Genomic DNA, 26689 nt, shown 5'->3' with positions numbered 1-26689 from the left:
GTGATAACACCAAATGTAACACACCTGTTGCCCCTTCACACCTGAGACCTTGTAACATGAACGAGTCACATGACACCGGGGAGGGAAAATGGCTAATTGGGCACAATTTAGACTTTTTCACTTCTGTGTGTACTCACTTTTGTTGTCAGTGGTTTAGACATTAATGGCTGTGTTGAGTTATTTTGTAGGGACAGCAAATTTACACTGTTATACAAGCTATACAAAGTGTAATTTATTCAGTGCTGTCACATGAAAAGATAAAATATTTAAAAAATGTGAGGGGTGTACTCACTTCTGGGCGATACTGTGTATATGTGTGTGTATATATATATGTATATATTTATGTGTGTGTGTATGTATGTATGTATGTATGTGTGTATATATATATATATATCTATCTCCATGTTTGTTTACGTGTTTCAGTCCATAGCACTTAGTGTGGTTCCTGTCTGCTGTCTCCTTCTTCTCTCAGTATGAGTCACTGACAGTTTTTACAGACATAAGTAACCCCTGGGAGAAGCCCTGCCCTGTTTCAGCACACAACGGATGATTTACAGCCTCAGCTATGCATGTTTCCCTTTTGAAACCATGTAGATGTAAGGGTGTCCGTTCCCTCCACTCAGGTCTCAGATTATTCACTTTTAAGTGGATATTCAGGCCAGAACTAGGGCGCTCCTGTCCACTCACATGATCGGCTTCCAGTGGCCGGCTTCAGAATAGAAGAGGCACATCCAACAACGTAAGCTTATCAGTGAAGTCACCACCCAGGCATGCCATACATTGTTGGTGCTCCCTTCTCTCCCCTGAAGCCAGTCACTGGGGGGATCACATGACCAGACCAGAGCATTCCGAGAATGGTAAGTATAAGAATCTTCCTTTAAAGGGTAATTAGTATAGGAGTTGGAAGTTGGGTGTGAGTAGTTTTAAGCTTCGTTAATTATAGTCTGGACTTCACTTTAAGTTCAATAGTAAAAATAAAAAAGGAATAAAATGATAAATATTACATATGAATATTATGTAACAATCACTTATAGTGCAGCTCAAGCAAATCTAAATAGTTGCTGTGCTAAACAAAGACCTGTATGAGTCAGAGGAGGGATTTACCCACCTTCTGCTTGCAGAGTTGGTTCTGTTTAACCACTTGCCCTATTGAGGATTTACCCCCTTCCTGACCAGGCCATTTTTTGCGTTACGGTGCCGTTACTTTAACTGACAATTGAGCGGTCATGCAACGCTGCAACCAAATGAAATTTTCCCCATGAATTGAGCTTTAATTCGGTGGTATTTGATCCCCCTGTGTGCTTTTATTTTTTGATCTATAAAAAAAGACCAACAATTTTGAGGAAAAATAACTATTTTTGACTTTTTGCTATTAAACGTCCTGTAAAATTTAAAAAATCAAGTTTTGTCATAAATTTAGGCTAAAATGTATTCTGCTACGTCTTTGCTAGAAAAAAAAAAATCCCAATACATGTAAATTGAATGTTGTATGAGTTTTAAAGTGTCACTAAACCCACTTTAGCACTAAAGTGTAAAAAGCTCAATTTATAGACTTAAAATGTTTAAAAACTTAATTAAGTTGTTCTAATTTCTCTTTATTATAATTTGGTCTGGCAGCTACAGTATAAGCCAATCTTTCTCAACCAGGTTGCCCAGGCACCCTGGGGTACCTTGAGGTTTCTTAAGGGGTGTCTTGGCAAAATTTCTAAAAATTGCCCAAAACTTATATACAAGCCAGCGGGTGGAATAAGCCTGCTATTTAATTACAAAAAGTCACAGGTTTTCATCGTGCTCCATTACAGCCTTCTAGCCACCAGCATCCTGACAGCCAATTACCTCATCAGTTGATAAGGAGGATGTCAGCTGCCTGCATCATAGTTTGACCCTCCCCTTCCCCTCTTCATCAGTACTGGGGTCATTTTAGCTCAGGGATGGAGAAAAACGGAGGGAGAAGAGAAACATTGGAATATCACTCAGTACCAGTGTGCAAAAGTATTTGCTTTGAAAGAATAAATCACCTCTAATGTTGTGTGTTCTACATGTGTGGATGTTGCTGTGTTATTCAAAACTATTAGAATAGTTTTTCACATTTTAGAATGGCGTGCCCTTTTAAAATTATGGACAGTCTTGAGGCACCCCATTTTAAAATGGGGTGCCTTAAGACAGTCCATAATTTTAAAGGGTGCCCCAGGACTACTGTCCATAATTTTAAAGGGTGCCCCAGGACTACTGTCCATAATTTTAAAGGGTGCCCCAGGACTACTGTCCATAATTTTAAAGGGTGCCCCAGGACTACTGTCCATAATTTTAAGGGGTGCCCCAGGACTACTGTCCATAATTTTAAAGGGTGCCCCAGGACTACTGTCCATAATTTTAAGGGGTGCCCCAGGACTACTGTCCATAATTTTAAAGGGTGCCCCAGGACTACTGTCCATAATTTTAAAGGGTGCCCCAGGACTACTGTCCATAATTTTAAAGGGTGCCTCAGGACTACTGTCCATAATTTTAAAGGGTGCCTTGACTGAAAAAGGTTAAGAAACACTAGTATAAGCTATATGCATTCTAATTTTCTTTGTGCTCTGATTTTGTTTCAGAATTGTCTTGTCATGTTTTGTGTTCAGAAATTCCCAGCTCATGTCATACGTTTCCCAGCATTGTAGGGAAATTGTGCAATGTCTAATGTGACTAAGTGTATGAAAGTGCAAAATAAAAGATGCAGAACATTTCAACAAGACATGCAGTTTTTTCCACATTTCATCCCTTTAAATCTTTTGCTGCCAGAGCCATATTTTCCTTACACATATTTTACCCATTTTGTTTTTTTTTTTTTTTTGCATGAAAAGCATTTAAAAACCCAAAACATTATATATTTTCTGAAAACATAGACACTGTAGAATGTCAAAACAAATTTGGGCTACATTTTTTTTTTTTCTACAGCTTGCTACAGTTTCAGTAAAAATAAATCTATGAATTTTGTTTACGTGTACACAAACACATCTGATACCCAATTTCTGTTAAGCTATAAAACATGGGGTTGTCTCAAGTAAATGGATACTAAATATTTTAAGCTTCAAACTAGTGCATGCCTGTGAAACTGCCTAAAAATACAGTTGCCAAAATTGTCCAATGGTGAAGTTTTTAAATGCCTAACAGGACCGTAACCGGTCATTAATTTTCTTTTTTTTTTTCTCCCCTAGTGAGCACAGACTATTTTACAACTTTGCAACTGAGGGCAGAAAACTCTTTTCCAGTAATGTATAAGAATTGCTTGTATATGAAAACTGATAGCAAGGACTAGGAAGGTAAAAAAAAGTTTGCATACCTCCCAGCACCGTAATATGGCCATATGTTACACAATTTTCTTTCCTTCATTCCTTCAGCCATGGGTTGACTGAAAGAATACTGCTAGATTTCCCTGTCAACCCAGTCAGTGTTGATAGCGGAATGCCTCCCACTGAGCTCTTGTATTCTGACAGCTGAAGGTTGCCTGGCTATTGGAATACAATGATCACTGCTTCCAGCAATGGTGATTGTTCGAAAAAACCTGACAGGCTGTTGTACTGTCCTCCAGCCTGACCATATATCGAAATTTCAGCTGGTTCCTGTTGAATTTCTGTCCTTCTCTGGCTAGCTGAAGTGTTGTCAGTCTGTTCAGCTCCAGTTAAACTGATCAGGCTCACCTACTCTTCTATCTTCAGTACATAAAAGCTACTCGTTCTGTAGTTGCAAGATGAGGACTGGGAGGGCCTATTACTTTCCTTGAAATGACAAGGAGAATGAGCACTGGGCAAAGGACAGCCCTGGTTTTTTTAAATTATTGGTGTTTTTCTTTATCATATTTTGAGGGACTTAGGAATTCAGAAATAATTGGGATATGCTGATGCTTGAAGATGGTTGGGGTACTGACAAACAGAAAAACTGTAAGACAGCCCCCTATAACCTCTCCTCACTCATCATGCTCCAGTGTTTTGCTAGTGTACTAAGAGGTTGGACACAAAACGTCTTTTTCTAGCCTTTATTGCTTTGAGGAATTAGTTTTTTTTTTTTTTTTTTTTTTTTTTACCTGGAGGACTTCAAAAAAGTTGTCTTGCTACATCACTGCTTGAGTTTGTCTATGTATAGAAGCTATCTGTACTGGACGTTTCTCAGCTTTGGAGCATGTACCCAACCCCTGCTGAACTGGATGTGTGGGGCTAGCCTGGGTTGTGACCTGTATGCACTGGGGGCTCTGCATTGTGGCACTTTTCAAACCATAGTGTACTGTGTGTGTTAGTTGCGGGGCGCTTTCCAGGTGCAGAGCCATGGCACAGCCCCAGGATGAGCCTCGTTCAAATTTCCCCCAACCTCCAGTTTTATCAAAGTGGGGGTTAACGGAGGGGGACGAACTGCGGACATAATCTGCTTAGTGTAGTGGTAAGCACTACCTGCTCGTTATTGCCGTTCACTGAAGGAAGCACCATCCTGTTGCTGCCTTTTCTCCTGAAGCACCATGTGGATGTCCAGTCTTCTGTCTGCTTCCACTGCCTGCCTTCTGGTGTAATCCAGAACCAGGGACACCTTGTTAGTCATCGTTATCAGAGTGTTCCTTAGCTCTGTCGTGTGCTGAGGCTTCACCCCTTGTCCATAGGGAGTGTCTACTTCCTAGCTGTTTCTACCAGCTATTGGGGCACTTTGCCTGCAGTGACTGTTGGCACGCTCTGGAGCCATCCCCTGCAGAGTCTATCTGTGACCCCACAGAGCTCTTCTATCAAACTGGGCCTGGGGCCACTGTTACCGTGTTATGCAGTTTGGATTACCCTGCATCTGGAGGATTAGCCTGCCATTCAGGCATTGGGTCTTCCAGAGCTCTTACAGCAGCAAAGACCTTTCTGCTTCACCTACTATTTGAGTAATTCCTCTATGCAGACTGGAAACACCCTGAAGGGTCCTAGGCTCCGCCTGAGAGTGTCAGAAATGTTTACCTTTGAGAGGTAGTATGTAAATTGGTGGTCTGTTACCACTGTAGATGTACCAATGATCCATCTTAACAGGAATACCACTAAAATGGACAAATGTGTGCTCACATTTCACTACATATGCCTCTATACAGATGCTCTGAGCACCTTGGCTTTGTAGTCGGGACACTGATTCAAGGAACATCTGACCTAATTGGCTTCTGATGGATATTCTGTTTCCAGACCTTTCTTGACACCTTGATTATCTATGCCACAGGTGGCCAGTGTGTGCTTATCCTCCATGTAGAAGGTTGGAGAAATCCCACCCTTCATCATCTTCTGCAGCAGGCACCCATAGGAGTCAAAGGCTTGGCACAAACAGTTCGGTTTTGGAGCTAATAGATTCCTTCATCCACACAAGAGAGGTCGGTGGAGGAATTATCTTCCACCACCAATACCCCCACCCAGATATTGTATTGTGACAGCAGGACTCTCCAGAGTCCCTGAAGAAGAAAATGGTGGCTGTTGCAATTTACAATGTCACACAATATTTGCACAGCAGTTTATCAAATACAATTGCTTACATAATATAATCCCATTTTTTGTTACATGTAAGCAGATGATGATGTGTTGTGTAAATGAATACAAACATGTGAAGACGCAAGTGAAGTAAAATAAAGTTTGAGTTAGGATAAATTGATTGATTAACCTCTTGCCGACCGCGCATAGCCGAATGACGGCTTCACCGCGGCCGGCCAGTTCTGGGTGGACGTCATATGACGTCCTCCCAGAACGCGCTCTCCTGGGCGCGCACCCGGCGATCTCCGTGATCGCTGTGTCCTACGGACACAGCTGATCACGTGATGTGGTAAAAGGCCAATCACAGCGGCCTTTTACCACCTGATCAGCGGTGTCCAATGACACGCTGATCAGAGGGAAATGCAAGTGCCGGTTCTCGGCTGCACTTTCCTCACTCTGTCAGATCGTGAGGAAAGTACTGCCGAGAACCGGCAGTTGTCAGAGCGGGGATCGGCACCGATCATCGGGGCACTGATGATCAGTGCCCTGATGATCGGTGCCCAGCAGTGACACCCGCAAGTTCTGCCCAGCAGTGCGCCCACTAGCTCCGCCCACCTGTGCCACTCTGCAGTGCCACCTACCTGTGCCCAGAAGTGCCACCTACATGTGCCCACCTGTGCCCACCCACCAGTGCTGCCCACCAGTGCCACCCACCAGTGCAGCCCAGCAGTGCTGCCAGTCAGTGCCACCAGTCAGTGCCCAGGGGTTGTGCCAGTCAGTGCTGCCAGTCAGTGCTTAGCAGTGATGCCAGTCAGTGCCGTCTATCAGTACCCATCATCATGACACCTCATTAGTGCTGCCTATCAGTGCCCTTTAGTGCTGCCTATCAGTGCCCATCAGTGCCGCCTATCAGTGCCCATCAGTGCTGCCTCATCAACGCACATCAGTGAAGGAGAAAAAATGCCTGTTTGAAAAATTTTATAATAGAAACAAAGAAACTTTTTTTTTTTTTCAAATTTTTTGCACTTTTTTATTTATAGCGCAAAAAGTAAAGTGCCCAGCGGGGAGTAAATACCACCAAAAGAAAGCTCTATTTGTGAGGAAAAAATGATCAAAATTTCATATGGGTACAATGTTGCATAACCGCGCAATTGTCAATCAAAGTGCGGCAGCGCTGAAAGCTGAAAATTGGCCTGGTAAGGAAGGGGGTATAAGTGCCTGGTAGGCAAGTGGTTAAATACATCCAAAGCATTGCATTTGGTGTCTTAGAGAATATTTTCTCTGGTCAGCTTAGTGGGAACCCAGTACACACATATATAAACAAATTCAGAATGTGTTTAGAAGAATTGTGGATGCAAATGAATGTTGGTGCTGATGTTACTCTGGCATTGTTCTGCAGTTTCTATTTCCTGTCTTCATAGGAGAGTGCTAAGGCTCTACTTGTCCAGTATGAGACAGCTATCACCATGACATAAAGCCAGAATGCCATTCATTTTGTTTAGTGCTGCAGTGCACCGTGCCGATGAATGCTTGTTGAGGTGTACTGCCAGAAATGGTACATGTACATTTTTGGTGCATTATGCATCCTAATTCAAGGCACAGTAATTGTCCTGTGCGAACAGACTGCAGTGGTGTGAGTGGTCTCCTATGGTAAGGGGGCACGTCTGCTCTGCACACCCCTTGAAAGGCAAAGGTTTTTGTAATAAGTGATGTCAAGCTTAAAGTGATTTTTCAAAGCTTTTTTAAAAGAAAAAATAACAAACGTGTCTATACTTACCTGCTGTGTGCAGTGGTTTTGCACAAAGCAGCCCTGATCCTCCTCTTCTCGGGTCCCCGCAGACTCTCCTGGCCCCTTCCTCCCCATAATTGTATTTACAGTATTTTATATTATTTATTGAAGGTAACTGTTGCTTTGGCATTTTTCATCACATGGTAAGTTTTAATTGTCTAGATTTGTTATAAGTTTACTTGGGTTACTGGGTTCTTCTTGAACTGCAAAAGTAAATCAGTACCATGTGCTGAGATCTACTTGTGCTCAAAGTTTGTTTTGTTTTGAAATTTTGACAATGTCCCTGTTTCTTGTTGGTGTAATCCATGCACATTCCTGACTGTATCTTTCTGTTCTAGGTGGCTGCTGTGGCTCCGATTCTAAACAGTATGTTTACGGAGGATGGGCTTGGGCTTGGTGGTGCATCTCCGATACTCAGAAGTACGTAACTTAGATTTAAGTCAGCAAAAACTGCAGTGTCTACAAAACCAGGACAGTTATTTCTGTGTCTGGTCTGTTGCATGCTACTGTTTTGCAATTTTCATTTATTTTAAAGGTGCAAACTTTTGTTCAACTGCATTGATATCCAGATATCAGAAGTCCTATTACAATTTATTGGCACACTCTTAATTTTGTAATATCTCATTAATATATGAGTAAGTTTTGCACCTTTAAATTATGCCAAATATTGAACTGTGCATGTACTAGGTTGTCTCATGATAGAAAAAATGTTGTGGCTATAAAAATTAAAGATAAGGCAACACTTGGGCACACATTAAATCATTTTTAAAACATCTGACATTACAACAGATTCTTTGTCAAGTTTTCAGATGGTTCCAATTTTGGCTAAAGTTATTGAAGAGCATTGCTAATTGAACATCATAGGAAAAGATGTTCAGCAAAAGCTTGGGTGCTAAAGTTTGCCTTGTTTTGTCATAGTGATATTGGCAGGGTATACTCTCCAGTCAACAGTGATATTTAATACATTCTTAAAAAATTCAGAATAACATACCAGGCATGCATTTGTAACTTACCAAGGCAGACTTCCATCCATCCGATTTTTATTTATTTATTTATTTTTGGAGGGGGGGAGTGAGGTGTTAGCACTATTGTCAGGATTTTATTGTTGTCCGTGCTCTTGTTGGGCATTGTTTTCTCACTTCCTGTCGTAGTAACAGTAAGGGCTCCATTTATAAAGCATTGATATGACCTTAAAACGGCCATACCACTTATTAAAAAAAAAAAAAAAAAAAGCTAAAGAAAAACCAGATAGCATAAAACACAGCACTTCGCTACATCATGCTATGTGAATGAATAGAAAAGGCCAGGGAATAGAGAACATGGTCATGTGATTTGTTAGTCATGTGACCGGCCTTTCCTTCAATCACAAAGGTTTTTTTTGTTTGTTTTTTTTACAGCTCAACACAGAGCAAACTCCATGGGACATGTTATGGAGTAAACAGCATGGTGATGAGTGGGTAGTGGTTTCTGCTGTCCACTATAAATAACCCCCCAGGACATCATCCAGATTCTTTTTTTCAGGCATGCTCCATCTCCCATGTGTCTGCTGTCACAATGGAGCTCCGCCCACCTGGCTGCATTCATTCAAAGTTCTGTGAATTGAAGAACTACAAGTACCAACCGCCTTAGCAGCTAACTGCTTGTAGTTCTCAATGAACTACCAGAGCGCTCTAGGTAGTTCATTGATGGTTCCTGTGAGTTTGCAAATGCCTGCCCTTACAAGGTGCAGGCAGACAGCTTACACTTAGTGTGCAGGAGCCCTGCACTGCACCCAGGATCTGCTGATCGCGGGTGCAATGCCTTACAGGCTCCGATTAATATAATAAAAATAATGCACATTATTTTACCGTCAAAAAGATGTGCATTATTTATTTTTGTAAGGTGAACTTATCCTTTTAACAGTTGATACCCAACAAAAACAAAGCTGGTTAATTAGACTACTTTATTCATTTTGCAGCAAATTAAAGGAAAGAGTAATTTTATGAAGGGTAGTGATATTCAGGTGGTCAATACCTGAGCAACTAGAAACATCATAGAAATTTTGGGCACAGAGTGACTGCTGTAACCTTTAAAGTGGAACATGAGGCTAATACCTATTCTATACTATATTATATACCTAAAACAAATTGATGAGCCAGCGCAACCCAATATAAAATTTTAAAAAATGAAAATGACGGGGAGCTGCTAGCATATAAATGCAATCCTCAGCACCTCAGTAGCAAATGGTAAAAACAAATATGCAGCGCTAGATATAGATACAATGAAAACCATGAATAGTGACTGATATAAATGCCAAATAGCGTAATAGTGTCCATAAAGAGGTAAGAGCTGATTATGTGCTTGTTGCTCCAAAACTGACAATATTATGACAGTCAAAGGGCCAAGTGATGCAGAATTGCACTTTATGTTCCGTGATAAAAACTTGTTGGCGTGAAGTTGTAGTACAATAATGCACTTACCAGAAGCACATACAATCTGAACGTTGTATGTATATAAAATCCGTAGCGGTATCCAGGTCTGGTCATCGGTTATGGCGACATCCGGTGTTGTGGCAGACTCTCAGGAATGATGTGATTCACACTTGGGGGTCACCTCAGACTCACCGGCAGGTCCAACGTCATCCAGACTCCTAATGATGCTCTTCAAAGGGCTCCACCTTGAGAGGCTCGCAAAGTAACGAGCCAGGGGGCAATAGTACCAATAGTGTGTATTATTGCTTTATTAAAGTAAAGGATCCAAAATAAACTCACATGAATATAAAATAAATGGCCATCAGGCCTTCCTCACATGCTCATAAAGGTTCTAAGGCATCAAATTGAAGGATTCCCCTGACATGTTTCGTGCGACCAGCATGTTTGACTGTCGTAACATTGTCAGTTTTGGAGCCACAAGCACATAATCGGCTCTTCCCTCTTTGTGGACACTATTACGCTATCTGGCATTTGTATCAGTCACTATTCATGGTTTTCTTTGTATCTATATCTAGCGCTGCATATTTGTTTTTACCATTTGCTACTGAGGTGCTTAGGATTGCCTTTATATGCTAGCAGCTCCCCATCATTTTCATTTTTTATATTTTATATTGGGTTGCACTCGCTCATCAATTTGTTTTAGGTATATAATTTTTTTTTTTTTCTTCGAACGCTCCTTTACACATGGGTGCTGGATCACATGACCAGACGAAATTAAAAAAATACCCAGATCTTTTTTTTTTTTTTTTTTTTACAGGTTATTGCAGGATAGGTAAGAGGAGAAGAAAGGGGACGTTTTAAAGGATCGTTCTAGCTAGCCTTTACTACCACTTTTAATTCATATAGTTTCAGGGTTCCAGGAATATTGTCTGAGGAAATTTTATGCCATTCATAAAAGTACTGTAGCCCAGCACAGTCTGTTGATCCTTCATAATTTTAAAAAAATCTATTCAAAAATGCCTTTACATTAGAGAAGAATAGGAGCTGGCATTGTTGAGCTCTTCTGAATACATTGGTTGACTGACTGTCATCCTAACACTCTTCACTTCAATCCATTTGATAATGAGCTTGAAACAAGTATGCAGAGAATAAATTCTCCCTTTCTCTGACTGTTGTAATCTACCTACTTGTTTCTAGCCCAGTATTAGGGCTAATAGTTGTCATAACAGCTAGTCAGCTATCATTTTCTGGAAGAGGTTACAGTGATGAGTCCTGTAATTCTCTTATGATGGGCTTACTGTGAATACATGTTTTGGAAACAACTGCTTAGATCGAGAGATGCCAAAATCCTGTTGATCTTGGAGAGTTACCTATTAGTTCATATTTCATGTCTTGCATGTTTTCTGTTACTATAGCTTCAGTCTTGTGGCCGTTTTTGTAGCGTCTGCACACTGTCCTCAATTGTCACACTCCTTGAAGCTCTATTAGAAGTGGGTTAGCACAAGGTATTTCAAGCTGGAAGATTCCATTAAGGAATAATTCCATTTAGAACTGAAATTTCATAGAAAATTGGATCTCCAAGTGTGCACCTTGGTGGAGCACCTGGGTGGAGTAATTCTCTTAGGGCCCTGTCTATAATAGTGTTTCCTGTTCCTGATGTTTCCAGAGGTAGGAGAACTGACTTGCTGATGAAACCTCAGGTTACCACAACTAGTATTATGTAGAAGTTGTTACAATCCCTCTCCCCTTAACCTGTATTTCTTCAGTAAACTAGTTTGTTGTCCTTTAATAGCACACTGATACCAAGCCATGGGGGCACCTAGAAACCTGAGTGGCCTCCCATTGAACATCAGAAATATTTGATAGAGCTAGATTTCAAGATGACAATCCTCAGATTTCACTGTGGCCAAAACTAATGTGACATCACTAGTGCTTACTCAATCACTCCTGGTACATGGCAGTTTGGTTTCTATTAATTTTTCCTGTACAATGTTTCTGAAAAATCAATACTAGAACAATGAAGTTCACCTGAAGAGTAAGCACTGTTGATGTATTGGTTTGGAATCTAAAAAGCCAGGCTCAAAATAAATGCATGATGTCTGGTTTTTGCTGCTTCTGTCAAAGGTTTTCTAGGCCTATGGTTTTGAGGTAGATATAAATTCCAACCGATCAAAATACGAGGGCTGCTGTAGTCAAGTATATCCCAGCAAAACTAACACATTCAACACACTATATTTGTGTGTCCCTATACACAAAGGTCCATTTCTGAATGGTTGTTGCACGTTTTTCTTTCATTCCTGTGCATTTTCAGGTGCATGTTCTAAACGCTGATTACTCTGAGGAACATGTATGTTTAGTCATGCACATGTTGTATGTGTCTAATAAAAGTGGCATGCACATACACTGTAAATATGGATTAGAGACACTGTAATGAGCACCACTGGACTACCCCCACCCCCTCATGACTAAATGTGCTTTCTTGAGGTTGGGGGCTTAGTTTTGTTTTGAAGTAAGTTGACCCTGCTGTATAAAAGCCTCATTGTAATATTTAAAGGGTAAGTCCACCCACAAGTGATATTTCAGATTTAAGTAAAGTTTAGTAGAATGAGTCCTCCCCCTTTTCTTTACCTGTTGGGGGACTCCAGTCAATGAGGTTACCCCCCTCCCCAAATCATAAATCTTGGGTCAGCTCTTGCTATTCCTAAATTTTTAGATTTTGCCTATTACCTTAGATCTTACCTCCCTATTGTATTATGTATTGTAAAAATATATTAAAGGTATGTTTACATTGATTGGATGGAAAAAAAAACATTTGTTTTTCTCCCAGCACTGGATGGGGAGCAACAAAAGCAATAGGTAGCCTCAGCCTAAATGTCGCATCTGACATTTAGCCTACTGTACTTTCCAGCCCTGCCTACCATTGTTCACTGAGCTCTCCAGCTAAGTACACACAATTGGCTCTGTTATTTAGAAGCTGCTTGGCAGGGGCGGAACCACCTGACTCTTTTTTTAGACGTGCTATAACCAAGCTCTAAAAATCCCCAAAAATTCAGAGGTAGAACTATCTAAATGGTTGCAAGAGGTTTGCTGAATTGAACCTGAGGCCTCTCCAGCTGGAGCTAGAAATCATTAAAGATGATTTAGCTGTCAAGCATGTAACAAAAACAAAAATATTGGTTTTGGGTGGACTGTCCCTTCTGTTGACGTTTACAAGTGTAAAACATAGGCTATGAGTAGGATACAGAATCTTTTCAAGTTTTTCTGAGCACATAGAACGCTACTGAAACAGTTTGCTCGGCGCTTTACAATATAACGGGAGACAATACAGCAACAATACAGTTCAATACAAGGAGGGATAGGAAGGCCCTGCTCCTTGGAGCTTACAATCTAGGAGAGGAGCAGGGCCCTCCTATCCCTCCTTGTATTGAACTGTATTGTTGCTGTATTGTCTCCCGTTATATTGTAAAGCTCTGAGCAAACTGTTGGCACTATATAAATCCTGTATAATAATATTATAATTGTCGGCAAATTCTGGGGTGGTTATATTAGAATTAAAGTTAATTGGTTACAATTTCAACCAATGGCATGCTCAGATATTGTGGTATTATATTTTGACTTGCAGCTAATATCCCAGTTATCAGGTAGAGTTGTGCTGCAGATTATCTGGACTCTTATTAAATGCACCAGCAACAAAAAAAAATTACTAGAGTTAAGAATTTGTGTTTAAAACTTCAAGTAACTATTCTTAAATATAAAACCATTTGAAGATTATACTGTATGAATTGATTCCATTTTACATTTAATTGGAAATTGTTTAACGATAACTTGTGATCTGTACGTCTATAAAATGACTTTACAGGCTTGTAAAATTATGCAGTATACTGAAGCCTTTGAACTGTGCAAACAGCATTTTATTCAATCGACCTAACAGACTACATAGACTTCAGATGGCGACATCAGAACAACCGCTGGATCTAACAAAAACGCAAAGCACAAACCGGCATCGTCAGGTTGGGCAGATGTTCATATTCTGACCTACAGAGAAGGAAACAGCGAGTGCCAGGTATTCTTTGGGTTAGAAATGGCAATCATCTGAAAAGATTGATACTAGCTGTTTGCTTCAACCCCCCAATGGCGGTTAGCCAAGTTTGTCAGAAATGGTCTGAGAACAGATCCCTGAAATAAACCTAAATGGTGGCATACAAATTCTATTTTGTAGACTTCTTTTTAATCTAGTTTTGCCGAGAAAAAAAAAAGATTTGTGATTGTATGCACAAACTAGTGTTCTGTTGTGGGGCAGCAGGTTTGGGATGCATGTATCTCCCAGCGTTAAATGCTGGCTGAATATATTTTATGCTAATTAAGTATTTACAGATTGGTCCTAAATGTGACTTTACAGACTATAAAGGAGAATTCCACCTTTCTACATCAAATAATAAATACATCCATATTGCACAAAGCAAAAATATGCAATTATTCTTTTTCTGCATTGAAGCCTGTAAAGTGTTCTCCAAGCTTTCTAAACAAAGGACTAGTATATGGTCCTTCAGACTGGGGAGGGAGGGGGGGCAGACTGAGGCCAGTGGGAGTAGAAGATATGCTGGTGTCAGTAGGAGTAAACTATGCTGTATCTTTGGTATCATTGGTAGGAATAGAGCCCCTTCGTTGGTGTCAGATGCCCAATTGTTGGTTTTGGTAGATGGAACAATACCCCAAGGGTCAGATAAAAGCAAACAAAGGGCTGCATCTGGCCCCCAGGCCATAGTTTGGATAGCACTGCTGTAAAGCATTGCAACCATGATCAGTGGATCATGTTGCTATGTTCTGACTCTTTGAGGGTGAGAAGCTGCAAAAATCTAAGCATGTTTCATGTTGCACCCTAGATATGGGTGTCGCATGAAACCTGGTCAGAAAGGTGGGCTTTACGTGGTTGGTACTAGGAGGCTGGGTTTGAGATTTGCCAAAACAGTTATTTTTGTTGGTGCCAGTATCCTGATTATATACCGTGTTCCAAATTATTATGCAAATGATATTTTTCTCATTACCTAAATAATTGATGTAAATAACAGTCAGCATAATTCTCATTTTATCAACTATTAACAGTACAATTCAAATTTTATTGAACAAACCTAATGATAACAGTATTTTTGTTAAACATAAAAAACTTACAATGCACAGTTTCAAAACACTTTATAGGTTGTAAAGAACTGAAAATTGTCATTTTTTGTGTTTGCAGCATATTTACTGAAATCAAAAGCTATTTCAATCAAACTTTTAACAACATTTTAAATTTTTAAACATTTTAACAGGTCATGTTACATTGTAACATAGGACCCCTTATTTGATAGCAGCTTCACAAGTCTTGCATCCATTGAACTTGTGAGTTTTTGGACAGTTTCTGCTTGAATTTGTTTGCAAGATGTCAGAATAGCCTCCCAGAGCTACGTTTTGGATGTAAACTGCCTCCCACCCTCATAGATCTTTTGCTTGAGGTTGCTCCAAAGGTTCTCAATAGGATTGAGGTCAGGGGAGGATGGAGGCCACACCATGACTTTCTCTCCTTTTATCCCCATAACAGCCATTGATGCAGAGGTATTCTTTGCAGCATGAGATGGTGCATTGTCATGCATGAAGATGATTTTATTACGGAAAGCATAGTTCTTCTTTTTGTACCAGGGAAGAAAGTGGTCCGTCATAAACTCCACATACTTTGCAGAGGTCATCTTTACACCTTCGGGGACACTAAAGGGGCCGACCAGCTCTGTTCCCATGATTCCGGCCCAAAACATGACTCCACCACCGCCTTGCTGATGTCGCAGCCTTGTTGGAAAAGGGTGGCCGTCCACCAACCATCCGCTACTCTATCCATCTGGACCACCCAGGGTTGCACGGCACTAATCAGTGAACAGTACTGTTTGAAAATTAGTCTTCATGTATTTTTCTGCCCAATGCAGCCGTTTCTGCTTGTGAGCATTGGTTAGTGGTGGCCGAATAGAAGTTTTATGCACAGTTTCAAGACTCTGGAGGACTCTGAAGCTGCTGGTGCCTCTGGAGTCCCATGGACATCAAGGTTTAGATATCTGTTTGCTGCTATGTAATGGTATTTTAGCAGCTGCTGTCTTGATCCGATGCATGGATCTGGCAGAAATCTTCCTCAATGTGCCTTTATCTGCACGAACCCATCTGTGCTCTGAATCAGCTGCAAATCTCTTAATAGTGCGATGATCACGCTTAAGTTTTCGTGAAATATCGAATGTTTTCATACCTCGTCCAAGGCATTGAACTATTTCACTCTTTTCGGCAGCAGAGAGATCCTTTTTCTTCCCCATTTTGCTTGAAAATGGTGCTCTGCTTAATAATGTGGAACACCCTCTTTTAGTAGTTTTTCCTTAAATTGGGCTCACCGGCCAATCTAATTATCACAGGTGTCCGAGATTGTTTTCAGTGATCAAAAGAGCCCTGACACACAATGCCATCCAAGAGTTAAACTGAAAAACAAAATATTTAATCTTTGTGACACTTAAATCGAATTTGCATAATTTGGAACGCGGTGTAAAATCAACCAGAATATTATACACCTCTTCAAAACACTCACTGTGTTGGATGTGGCTCTTTCTGGGGGAACATGCGAGGTGTCGAATGGCTTGAACCATAATGGTAACTCAAAAGTGCACAGTACCATAACTGACATTACAAAATTATTGTGGGGTACAGTATCCCATTTAGTAGTGTACAGTGCATCTTATCCTCTACCATACAGGTTATGATAATGACCCTTCTGGATATCTCCTGTAAGTCATTGAATGATCTGAAGTCCAAATGGACCACCCAGTAGCATGTGATGGTGATGTAACATCTTTGGGTGACTAGAAAGCAGAGTGATGCACAATTATCTGTTTCATCTGGATAGCACATTTATCAATGAGGAGTGAGAGAGAACTAGTTTTTGTGTGATCTGGTGTGGTACTAATGATGGCTGGTTTTTACACAGATCAGACTGGTATATTGCCGAACACAAGCATTTCTGCTAGGAGTTGTCCTGGAGGTAGGCTTGGAGCCATAAATGTATCCCCTCCAGGTAGGACTTAACCACTATACAGCTGACATGGGTGCATGATATAATAGGTGAATCTGTAATTGGAGTTCAGGGTGCCTGTGTAGCTACCTACATGTCTCTACAGCTGGATCTAGACCCATTTCAGATTACAGCAACTGTACATTTTTATTGGAGTTTTGATTTGACCTGTTTAAGGCTGCTTTCACACTGATCTTCTTCTTCTTTTTTTTTTTTTTTCAAAAGCAGAAGAAAAATGCATGACCATGTATTCCTATGGAACTCTGATCTGTTGCAGGGCCGGTGAATTTTTTTAAAATACTGCTTGCTGCATTTTTGGCACATGTTTGATATGGTAAAAAATTGTACCAAAAATGCACCTCCCCATTGAAATCCATGCATATGCATTTTGGCTACGGATCAGTGTGAAAGTAGCCTAAAGGCTAACTATCTTTTTAGACCATGTTACTCCCATATTTAGGGTGACAGCTTGCAGGAGTTCTTCTCCCCCACAGCTGCTGTCACATTTAAATTTTGCACAGCAGGCACCAGTAAAAGAATGAACTTCAAGTCCTGTTTGCCCATATGACAGTTTCTTCAGCTCTCCAAGGCAAAGTCCATGCCTCGGTCTACAGGAGTCTACAGGAGTCGGACATTGCACACACAATCCACTGATCATGTTTACAATGCTTTGTAGGCTTTTTTTTTTTTTTTGCAAGACATTTTTTCTCTAAACATTTAGTACATTTATTATTTTATCCAAAAGGTGGACTTATCCTTTAACTCAGGATCCTAGGCATGGTAGCAGATTTGGGATGCAGTGATCAAGGTTCTGGTTTGACCAAATGTATCTGTCCTACATTTATTTGCAAGACATGAACTAAAGATACTACCCAATCACTGTGGTGCACAAAGTGAATGACCATTCAGGCTTAAAGTGTTCCTAAACCCACAACCGTAAAATCAGTCTGTATATGCAGTAAAGCATGCTTGTTATACTCACTATGGAACCTAAGGGGTTAATTCTCTGCATTGTGTAAAAGTACTGTTCGATCCTGACTTCTCTGATCCTCCCCTTCTTCTACTGTCCCCCTCTTATCTCCTGATAAGACATATCAAGTGGAGTCATTCTGCACATGCTCAGTTTGGTGTGTATTGCTAGAGTGTTTTTTTTTTTTTTTTCCTTGGGAGAGTGCATTTGATCAGCACAGGGCTCATCAGCACTGTCCAGAAAGAGGTCAAAAGTTCTGAATCCTGAGTAATTCTGACTAAAATTAAAACTCCTACAAGCTTTAACCAATGCTATGCTGGACACTGATGGAAGTCACAAGACTGCTGTATACTTCTGATGAGAAAAGGTATTTAGCAGTTTATATTTACTAAAATAATTGCACTTCCATGTTCTGTGTACTGTGGGAGACCAGATATAGTGAATGCAGGGTCCTGGGTTTAGGAACACTTTAATAGCCATCTAAAATTTCCTGTTTGAACCATGAATGCAGAAAGTTTCATAATGATGACCATTACTACTCTGATTATTACCTTTCTGAACAAGGGAAATGCATATTTCCGTTCTCTATAAAGCTCTGTTGCATGAAGTTAATAGTTAAATGTTTTTTGTTTTTTTTTTAAATAATAAACATGCTATACTTACCCGCTGTGCAAAGTGGTTTTGTAAAGAGCAGCCTGGATCCTCTTCTCGTGTCCCCTGCAGGCTCTCCTGGCCCCTCCCTCCTGTCGGGTGCCTCCACAGCAAGCAGCTTGCTATGGGGGCACCCGGTACTCCGTGTGTCCATTCACAAACGGAGCTCCGGCTTTGCCCCACCTTCTCTCCTCATTGGCTGACTGGCTGTGATTGACAGCAGCAAGAGCCAATGGCTTCTGCTTGCTGTCTCAGCCAATGAGAGGAGACAGCCAAGGCTGTTGTTCACATTTCTGGATTGTGACGTGGCTCAGGTAAATATTGAGGGGGCTGGGGACACTTCTGCCCAGTGAGGGTTTTTTTTTTACCTTCATGCATAGATTGCATGAAGGCAAAAAACCTTGAGCCTTTACAACCACTTTAATACTTCAAAGATCAGAAGCTTTCCTTAGAGGTAGGGCTATCAGCATCATCACAGACAACACTGCAACATCATATAGCCTGAGCCAGAATCAAACTCCCTTGGTGATCTTTTAGGTTTCTTACCTATTCGCTTTATTTCCCATAACTGGTGTACTTAGTGCTAGACTTGTTTTAAAATGTGTTTTACACTCTTGCGGTCAAATTATTATTATTTTTTTATATATATATATTTCTTACATTTTTAGATGTTTATCATGAGGTGGTGTCATGGCTGACTGCAAGGTTTTTTTTTGAACAATGTCAGAGTGAGTCTGTCTTGATTAACATACAAAGTAAGGAGCCTATCGACTAAACCTTTAACCTTTGGAGGTCAGTGTTCAAATTTAGTTACAAATGATAATTAGGATCTGCCTGCACAGTACAGATAGTTAAATATGGCAAACATAGCTACCCAGCCCCTTCATGAAAAAATGTAGCATTTTCCTTGCTGGATGATCCAGATTAGAGAATCTAAAAGGGTGTAAGCTTTAGTTTTTATGTTTTATTGCTTTAAATTAAGCTATGTGAATTGGGACTTGTAACATATATAAAGTAGCTGTTGTCCCAACTTGGCTGCAAAACTGGAAATTCACTGTAAGCTGTTTTTGCTGAGCATTCTAGTACGCTAGGCCATTTCTCGGGTATATTTTGATTTACAGAACAGGATTTTCTTTCTTTTTTTTGTCACTAAACATAATTTTGCCAAGCAATCCCATCTCTTATTCTTTATGCCAGCATTCTTCAAGCCATTGTCGCAGTCTGAGATTCTAATTTGTCAGTCAACTCTGTTAATGCTTGTTATGGAGTAAAGTGGAAAAATCGGTTTGCCCTTTTTTTGGTGATACTATTTAAATGTCCATGACAGCCTCTCTTATAACTAAATATATATCGGCATTAGAGTTCTCCCAGTTGTGACCAGAGTCTGTAGGGACACTGTGTAGTCTGCCCGCTGCACCTTCGATTTGGCCAGCAATTGTTTCACTGGCCAAGAAAGATAGAGCATGACAGTGTAGCTAAAGTCTGGCTACAGTTAGCATAGAACACCTTGGGAATTGAGGATACCGTGGCCTCCTGCTGACAGTTTGATGTGTCCAGGATTTCTGCAGGTTCTCCTTAAAGCCTCACTCCGCCTTTTTACTGTACCTCTTAAATAGCGTGGGCAAACAATTTAAAGGGAGATTGTATGTGTGTGTGTATGTATATGCTGCACAATAATTTCAAGGATAAGTTCACCTTTTGACATAATAAACGCATATTTTTTTGCAGGTAAAGAAAATGTGCATTTATTTTGGTTGCAGGAGTCTGGAAAGCATTGCACCAGCAGATTGCTGGTGCCATGCAGATCTGTCAGTATATCTTGTTGCCCCTACATCCCTAACGAGCAGGAAGGAGGAACTTCTAAGGATGTCAAACTTCTATTTTATTCATAATTCAGAATACGGTGAATGAGTGACACGGGTGGGCAGAGCCCAGCACGGCTGCGGTTTTTTAGATTGACAGGTGTCCCGGTAGGATGGGGACAGTTCAAGAAAGCCATGAGAGGTCACATCCTGCTCCTGCTGCTTGTGAAAGCGATCCAATGACTAGTTAGCTGCTAGGATTGCTTTTATAAGAGAGACGACTATCCACCGTGGGCATCATACCAGTATACTACTTGAAGTCCAGCGACACATTGGTACGTTACTGTCAGGTGTGTGTGTTTTTTTGTTTTTATTTTTTTCCCCAGCATGTCCGCAATAGAAACCTGATGTATTTTTACCCTTGTCTACTCTGTCCTGTACAAAAAAAAAAGTTTGATCTCCAGCATTTGTTACACTTTACAAGCTGGCTCAAACATACTATTTCCCTCACTAACATGTGAGGCTGTTGGATGTGCTATGTAAACTGTATGTACAGTCAGGTCCATAAATATTGGGACATTGACACAATTCTAACATTTTTGGCTCTATACACCACCACAATGGATTTGGAATGAAACAAACAACATGTGCTTTAACTACAGACTGTCAGCTTTAATTTGAGGGTATTTACATCCAAATCAGGTGAATGGTGTAGGAATTACACCAGTTTGCATATGTGCCTCCCACTTGTTAAGGGACCAAAAGTAATGGGACAATTGGCTTCACAGCTGTTCCATGGCCAGGTGTGTGTTATTCCCTCATTATTCCAATTACAATGAGCAGATAGAAGGTCCAGAGTTCATTTCAAGTGTGCTATTTGCATTTGGAATCTGTTGCTGTCAACTCTCAAGATGAGATCCAAAGAGCTGTCACTATCAGTGAAGCAAGCCATCATTAGGCTGAAAAAACAAAACAAACCCATCAGAGAGATGGCAAAAACATTAGGCGTGGCCAAAACAACTGTTTGGAACATTCTTAAAAAGAAGGAAGGCACCAGTGAGCTCAGCAACACCAAAAGACCCGGAAGACCACGGAAAACAACTGTGGTGGATGACCGAAGAATTCTTTCCCTGGTGAAGAAAACACCCTTCACAACAGTTGGCCAGATCAAGAACATTCTCCAGGAGGTAGGTGTATGTGTGTCAAAGTCAACAATCAAGAGAAGACTTCACCAGAGTGAATACAGAGGGTTCACCACAAGATGTAAACCATTGGTGAGCCTCAAAAACAGGAAGGCCAGATTAGAGTTTGCCAAACGACATCTAAAAAAGCTTTCACAGTTCTGGAACAACATCCTATGGACAGGTGAGACCAAGATCAACTTGTACCAGAGTGATGGGAAGAGAAGAGTATGGAGAAGGAAAGGAACTGCTCATGATCCTAAGCATACCACCTCATCAGTGAAGCATGGTGGTGGTAGCGTCATGGCGTGGGCATGTATGGCTGCCAATGGAACTGGTTCTCTTGTATTTATTGGTGATGTGACTGCTGACAAAAGCAGCAGGATGAATTCTGAAGTGTTTCGGGCAATATTATCTGCTCATATTCAGCCAAATGCTTCAGAAGTCATTGGACGCCGCTTCACAGTGCAGATGGACAATGACCCAAAGCATACTGCAAAAGCAACCAAAGAGTTTAAGGGAAAGAAGTGGAATGTTATGCAATGGCCAAGTCAATCACCTGACCTGAATCCGATTGAGCATGCATTTCACTTGCTGAAGACAAAACTGAAGGGAAAATGCCCCAAGAACAAGCAGGAACTGATGACAGTTGCAGTAGAGGCCTGGCAGAGCATCACCAGGGATGAAACCCAGCGTCTGGTGATGTCTATGCATTCCAGACTTCAGGCTGTAATTGACTGGAAAGGATTTGCAACCAAGTATTAAAAAGTGAAAGTTTGATTTGTGATTATTCTGTCCCATTACTTTTGGTCCCTTAACAAGTGGGAGGCACATATGCAAACTGTTGTAATTCCTACACCGTTCACCTGATTTGGATGTAAATACCCTCAAATTAAAGCTGACAGTCTGCAGTTAAAGCACATCTTGTTTGTTTCATTTCAAATCCATTGTGGTGGTGTATAGAGCCAAAAATGTTAGAATTGTGTTGATGTCCCAATATTTATGGACCTGACTGTAGCTGAAGCTAAATACAGCATACAACACTGTGCTGTGGTTCAAGTGGAGGCTTTCCTGTCTCAGCCCCGGAACACAATAGTCTCTGAGAGGTGCTCAGCCACTCCTAGAAAGCAATGTATTCTATCAGTGAATACAAAGCTTCCTCTGATTGGCTGAGTCCCAGTTTGTGACATCATCAACCTGCCTATTTGACTGTAAACTGTACCAAAAGCTGGAGTTCAGCTTTAAAGTGGTTGTAAACCAAAGACGTGATATGAATAAAGCATATCCCTCTATGGTGTGCACTTGTCTCAAGAGCAGTAAATGTAATTTCTGCCTGCTGCTTTGTTCCTCTATCAGCATGAATCACTTTTGTCAAGTTTTCCTGACCCAGAAAAAAAAGGTGACGGGAGTGAACTTGAGCACACAGCCTGTGACTGACAGCCTCAGCTCTGTTCCTGTGTGCTGTGTAAAGGGGGATGTACCTTTTCCTTCCAATCAGCTCTCAGAGCTCTCCCCACTGAGCTCTACAGTGTGTAATTAAAGTTCTCTGGCGCTTTTTTGTGAAAGCTCAGACAAGCTGTCAAAATTACCGATTTTGAATGTAAAGAAGAGAAGACAAACAGAAAAACAGGTTCAACTTATGTTTGAGGATTTTTTTCCATCTCTGTGGCCAGTCACTTCACTGGGTATATGCAAGAGTTTACAACCACTTTAATGGTAGTTCTGTTTTTAACCCATTGAAGGGAAGCGTTGTCATACTGGCTTTTACATGCTTAGCAGTTTTCAGTATGCACATACATTTATCTCAGAACTACCAGCTCACATTCAACAGCTTTGTCAAAATATTTTAATGTTGTAATGGTGCAAATATGAATTGCAGAACTGACAGCTTGCAGTTATACACTTTGTGCACAAAATGATTGCTGCTTCCCCTGCAAATGTTTCACTGCTATTCTCAACCTATTTCACCAATGTACTTTGACTACAGTGGCCATGTAACCTTAACTGTCCATTTTTGTATTCTTAAGCAATTCAAATGTTAGAATAAATAGCCAGTTCTAGATGTGCTTAGGTTGGAAGGGGTATTTAGTCACAAAATCTTGTAGGTTGCTGCTTACACCATTGAACAGCACCTGTAGTAACCCACTTTGTAGCTCTGAGTAGACACTCTGCATGCTGCTCCTGAGAAAGGAGAATCAGACTAACCACACTACTCTTCTCTGTCCTTTTGGTGGAGTCGGTTTGTGTGTTGCTCTCTGATAACCACTATGTGTATTTGCTGCCCTCATTTAATGCTGCTCAGACTGTCATTGGAGGTTATGACCATCCTTTGTCGCTGCGAGAATATTGAGACATCGGAGGGGGTCCCTCTGTTCGTAACAGGGGTTGCACAGGTAATCAACTTCCAGCTTCCTAACTCTTTTTTGCTCTGTTTCCTGTTTTGTTTTATTATAAGCAGCTACATCGGCAAGAGGATCCTCCATTAACAATAATAACCATATTTTTCTACATATTCCAGGCTTAATCTTTGAACTTTCCTTCCTATGCATTCTATCCCCTTTCCCTGTATGTCCAGCAGTCACCTTTGGATGTAATGTGAAGCTCTTAGACAGTTTGCAAAGTTTTTGTAATCCAAAAAACAGAATCAATGTCTTGAAGTTACCTCCTAGTTAGACTCTTGAAGTAAGGCAGATAACAATATGCATTTTGTTGTAATACTCGGTAAGGTATCAAGTAGCCTTTGGTTGTACTGACTTTCTAAATCTAATGATGCTTGTGTGCCATTTACTAACAAGACACTACAACATTGATATGTGCAAGATTGGGAAGAGACACTTTTTAAAGCGAAACTTCACCCAAAAGGCCAAGTTCCGCTTTTCCTCCTCCTTACGCTGACATATTTGACGCATCATTTTTTTTTGGGGGGGGGAGGGGAGCAGGTACCTGGTTTTACACGTACTCATTCCATTTCCACTTGTCTCGCCTAGGCGATCTGAATGGAAGTTCTCCAACCACTGTCAGCATTTTTCTGGGATACATTGCAGGTCCCAGAAGGCTGCGGGACCATTTACGCAGTGCTCGCGCATGCAGTGGGGAGCCGACTGTGAAGTCTCAAGCAGTCACAGCCTAGCTGATTACTTTTTTCATTTTTGCACACGTGACTGAAGAGCTGGTTTAAGTGAAATAGACTGTTCCTTTTCCCTTCATTTATACCACTAAGATCACCCACTAACTCTTGTCAAATATTTTTTCCACTAATCCAACTCCTTTGTTTTTTTTTTTTTTTTTTTTTTTTTTTTTTTTTTTTTGTGCCTATGCAGTGAAAGCCACATGACTTTTCTTAGGTTAAAGTTGAACTCCAGAGAAGATATATTTTGCATATTCACATTGTACAAGTATGCATATGTGATACTTGATCAGCTTCTATTGAAGATGTAAGTCACTGTGGTAGCCTGAGCTACTGCAGTGATGGCCGTGAACTTTTGGGTGCCATGATGAGCAGATGCCCTTCACCACAGTGGGTGCTTGGTGTGGCCACCATTTGGAGAATGCCTTATGTTTTTCATAATGAGTTCAAAGTGTTCTCTGATTGAATGAAGAGGGGCAGTGATGTCACAATCTTCACCTTGTCCAATTGGAGATCATTTTCCATTCATTAAAAAATGTAAGGTGCCCTTTGAATGGCAGCCTTGCTGAGTCAGGCAGTGCCAGTGGTTGCTTTGCCAGAAAGACAGAATGCCTGGTACAGCACCTGTAAGATCACGGCCATCACTGTAGATGGCTCAGGCACGATGACATACGCATACCTACAATACCCTTATGATTGCGGCTGAAAATGTCCTACAAGCTGTGCTTATATTTGTCAAATCACTTGCAAGCATGGTGCTATAAATGGTGATGTCCATACTATGCTATACTAGCTATGTTAGATGTTAAAAGTTCATTGAGACTGAGCGTTCAGAAGCCACATTGGTTGCTGGATGTGGATGGACAGATTTAATTTCCTTAGGTCTTTGTTTAGAACAACCTTTTGTTCCCTCCATAGCTTTAAAACTCATACAAGATAAAATGGAAATGCAGTTACATTTTTTAAGTGCTCAGCCTTCTCTGTCAGTCTTGTACTCCCCTGTCTAGAGTCCATTGAGACCTCTGCTGTGTGGCCTCCCATGCTCTGCGCAGCCTCCTGTTAGATTCTTCTCTGTATTTTGTCAGACGTCTGCAGACTAATGAAAGCCTTGAGTGTCCTAGAAAAAGAACCCATTAATTCATACAAGCTGCATAGAGTTGTCTCCCTGAAGCTATGTGTACATTTGCAGTGTTTGGTCAGTATCAGTAAGTTTAAATTTTGCATTTCTCATATTTTGTTTTTTAGAGTGATTTTTAGATCGCATTGACAATCAGATAAACCATTTTGAAACATAAGAGGTTTAAGATCAACTCCTGAAACTTTTGAGTGCTTGCTTGGAAGTTGATTCACATGCTGCCTTTAGAAGTTGTCAGGCAATTGAACCTACCAGTGTCCTCCCAAAAAAAGAAATATTCATTTGGTTTGACCTTGCATTTAATCTTTGCAGCAGGTTGTATAACAATACTCAGCAGGTGTTGCGTGATCAATTTGTTGCAGCACCACGGGGAATGCATTATTTTTTGCCATTTTTAGTATGCCTCTTGTTTATCTTAATGCTTATGTTGATGAGGGAAAAAAAGCTGATCGTCTCCTTTTTAACTTTTGGTAGTTGATGGTTTTAAAATGATCCTGGTTTATGTTTGGTGCTGGTGCATTTAAACCCAAAAAGTGGAAATAATATTGTGCTGATAACATAAAATCTGAGCTGAGCATTGCGTACAATGTGACTGTGGGCTAGAAGGGGAAGGCGATCGATAGGAAGTGTGAAGTTTTTGATGGCAAACTGGAAAATATGCAAATGTTTTACCTTTTTGACAGGATATCCCTAGAGATAATGACGTTACAGCCCAGGTGCGAGGACGTAGAGACGGCTGAGGGTGTAGCTTTAACCGTCACAGGTGTGGCGCAGGTACTGTAACAGCTGATCATTTTGGAAATGCATGTCTCCGGGAATGGATGCCAACAGTGCCAAGACAAGTCTGCACCCCAGGTTTACTTTTACAGACGTGGTGAACACATCCACAGTTGGTTGCACAATAAACAACTTGCAGAAATTGTTTTGAAATTCACTGATGTTTTATTGAATACTGGAAAGTGTAGTTGAACCTTGGCATGATTTTAAATTTCTTGTTTTAAAATTGCTTTATGGTGAACCTGTCAAGTTATACTATATAAATATTGGTTGTTCAGGACAACATCTTCATACCTTAAAGACCATAAATTGCAAGAT

The 26689-nt window shown here is 40.7% G+C and overlaps 1 protein-coding gene across 2 annotated transcripts in view; it reads left to right on the top strand.

Moving 5' to 3' along the window:
• FLOT2 (flotillin 2) overlaps nucleotides 1–26689 on the top strand; it is a 115424-nt gene that overhangs the window by 26947 nt on the left and 61788 nt on the right. The window contains exons 2-3 of one of the 2 annotated variants that reach the window (XM_089682991.1): nucleotides 7581–7662; nucleotides 26278–26368. In XM_089682991.1, coding sequence (XP_089539117.1) covers nucleotides 7581–7662; nucleotides 26278–26368 — 173 coding nt within the window. Of the gene's footprint in view, nucleotides 1–7580; nucleotides 7663–23634; nucleotides 23726–26277; nucleotides 26369–26689 lie in introns of both variants that reach the window. The other variant, XM_089682992.1, reaches the window with a different exon arrangement.

Source organism: Staurois parvus, unplaced genomic scaffold, assembly GCF_062004578.1.
Source record: "Staurois parvus isolate SC_StPar_1 unplaced genomic scaffold, SC_StPar_1.0 ptg000299l, whole genome shotgun sequence".
Taxonomy (NCBI): domain Eukaryota; kingdom Metazoa; phylum Chordata; class Amphibia; order Anura; family Ranidae; genus Staurois; species Staurois parvus.
Note: the sequence above shows the minus strand (reverse complement) of the source record. Positions and strands in the feature narration are given on the sequence as shown.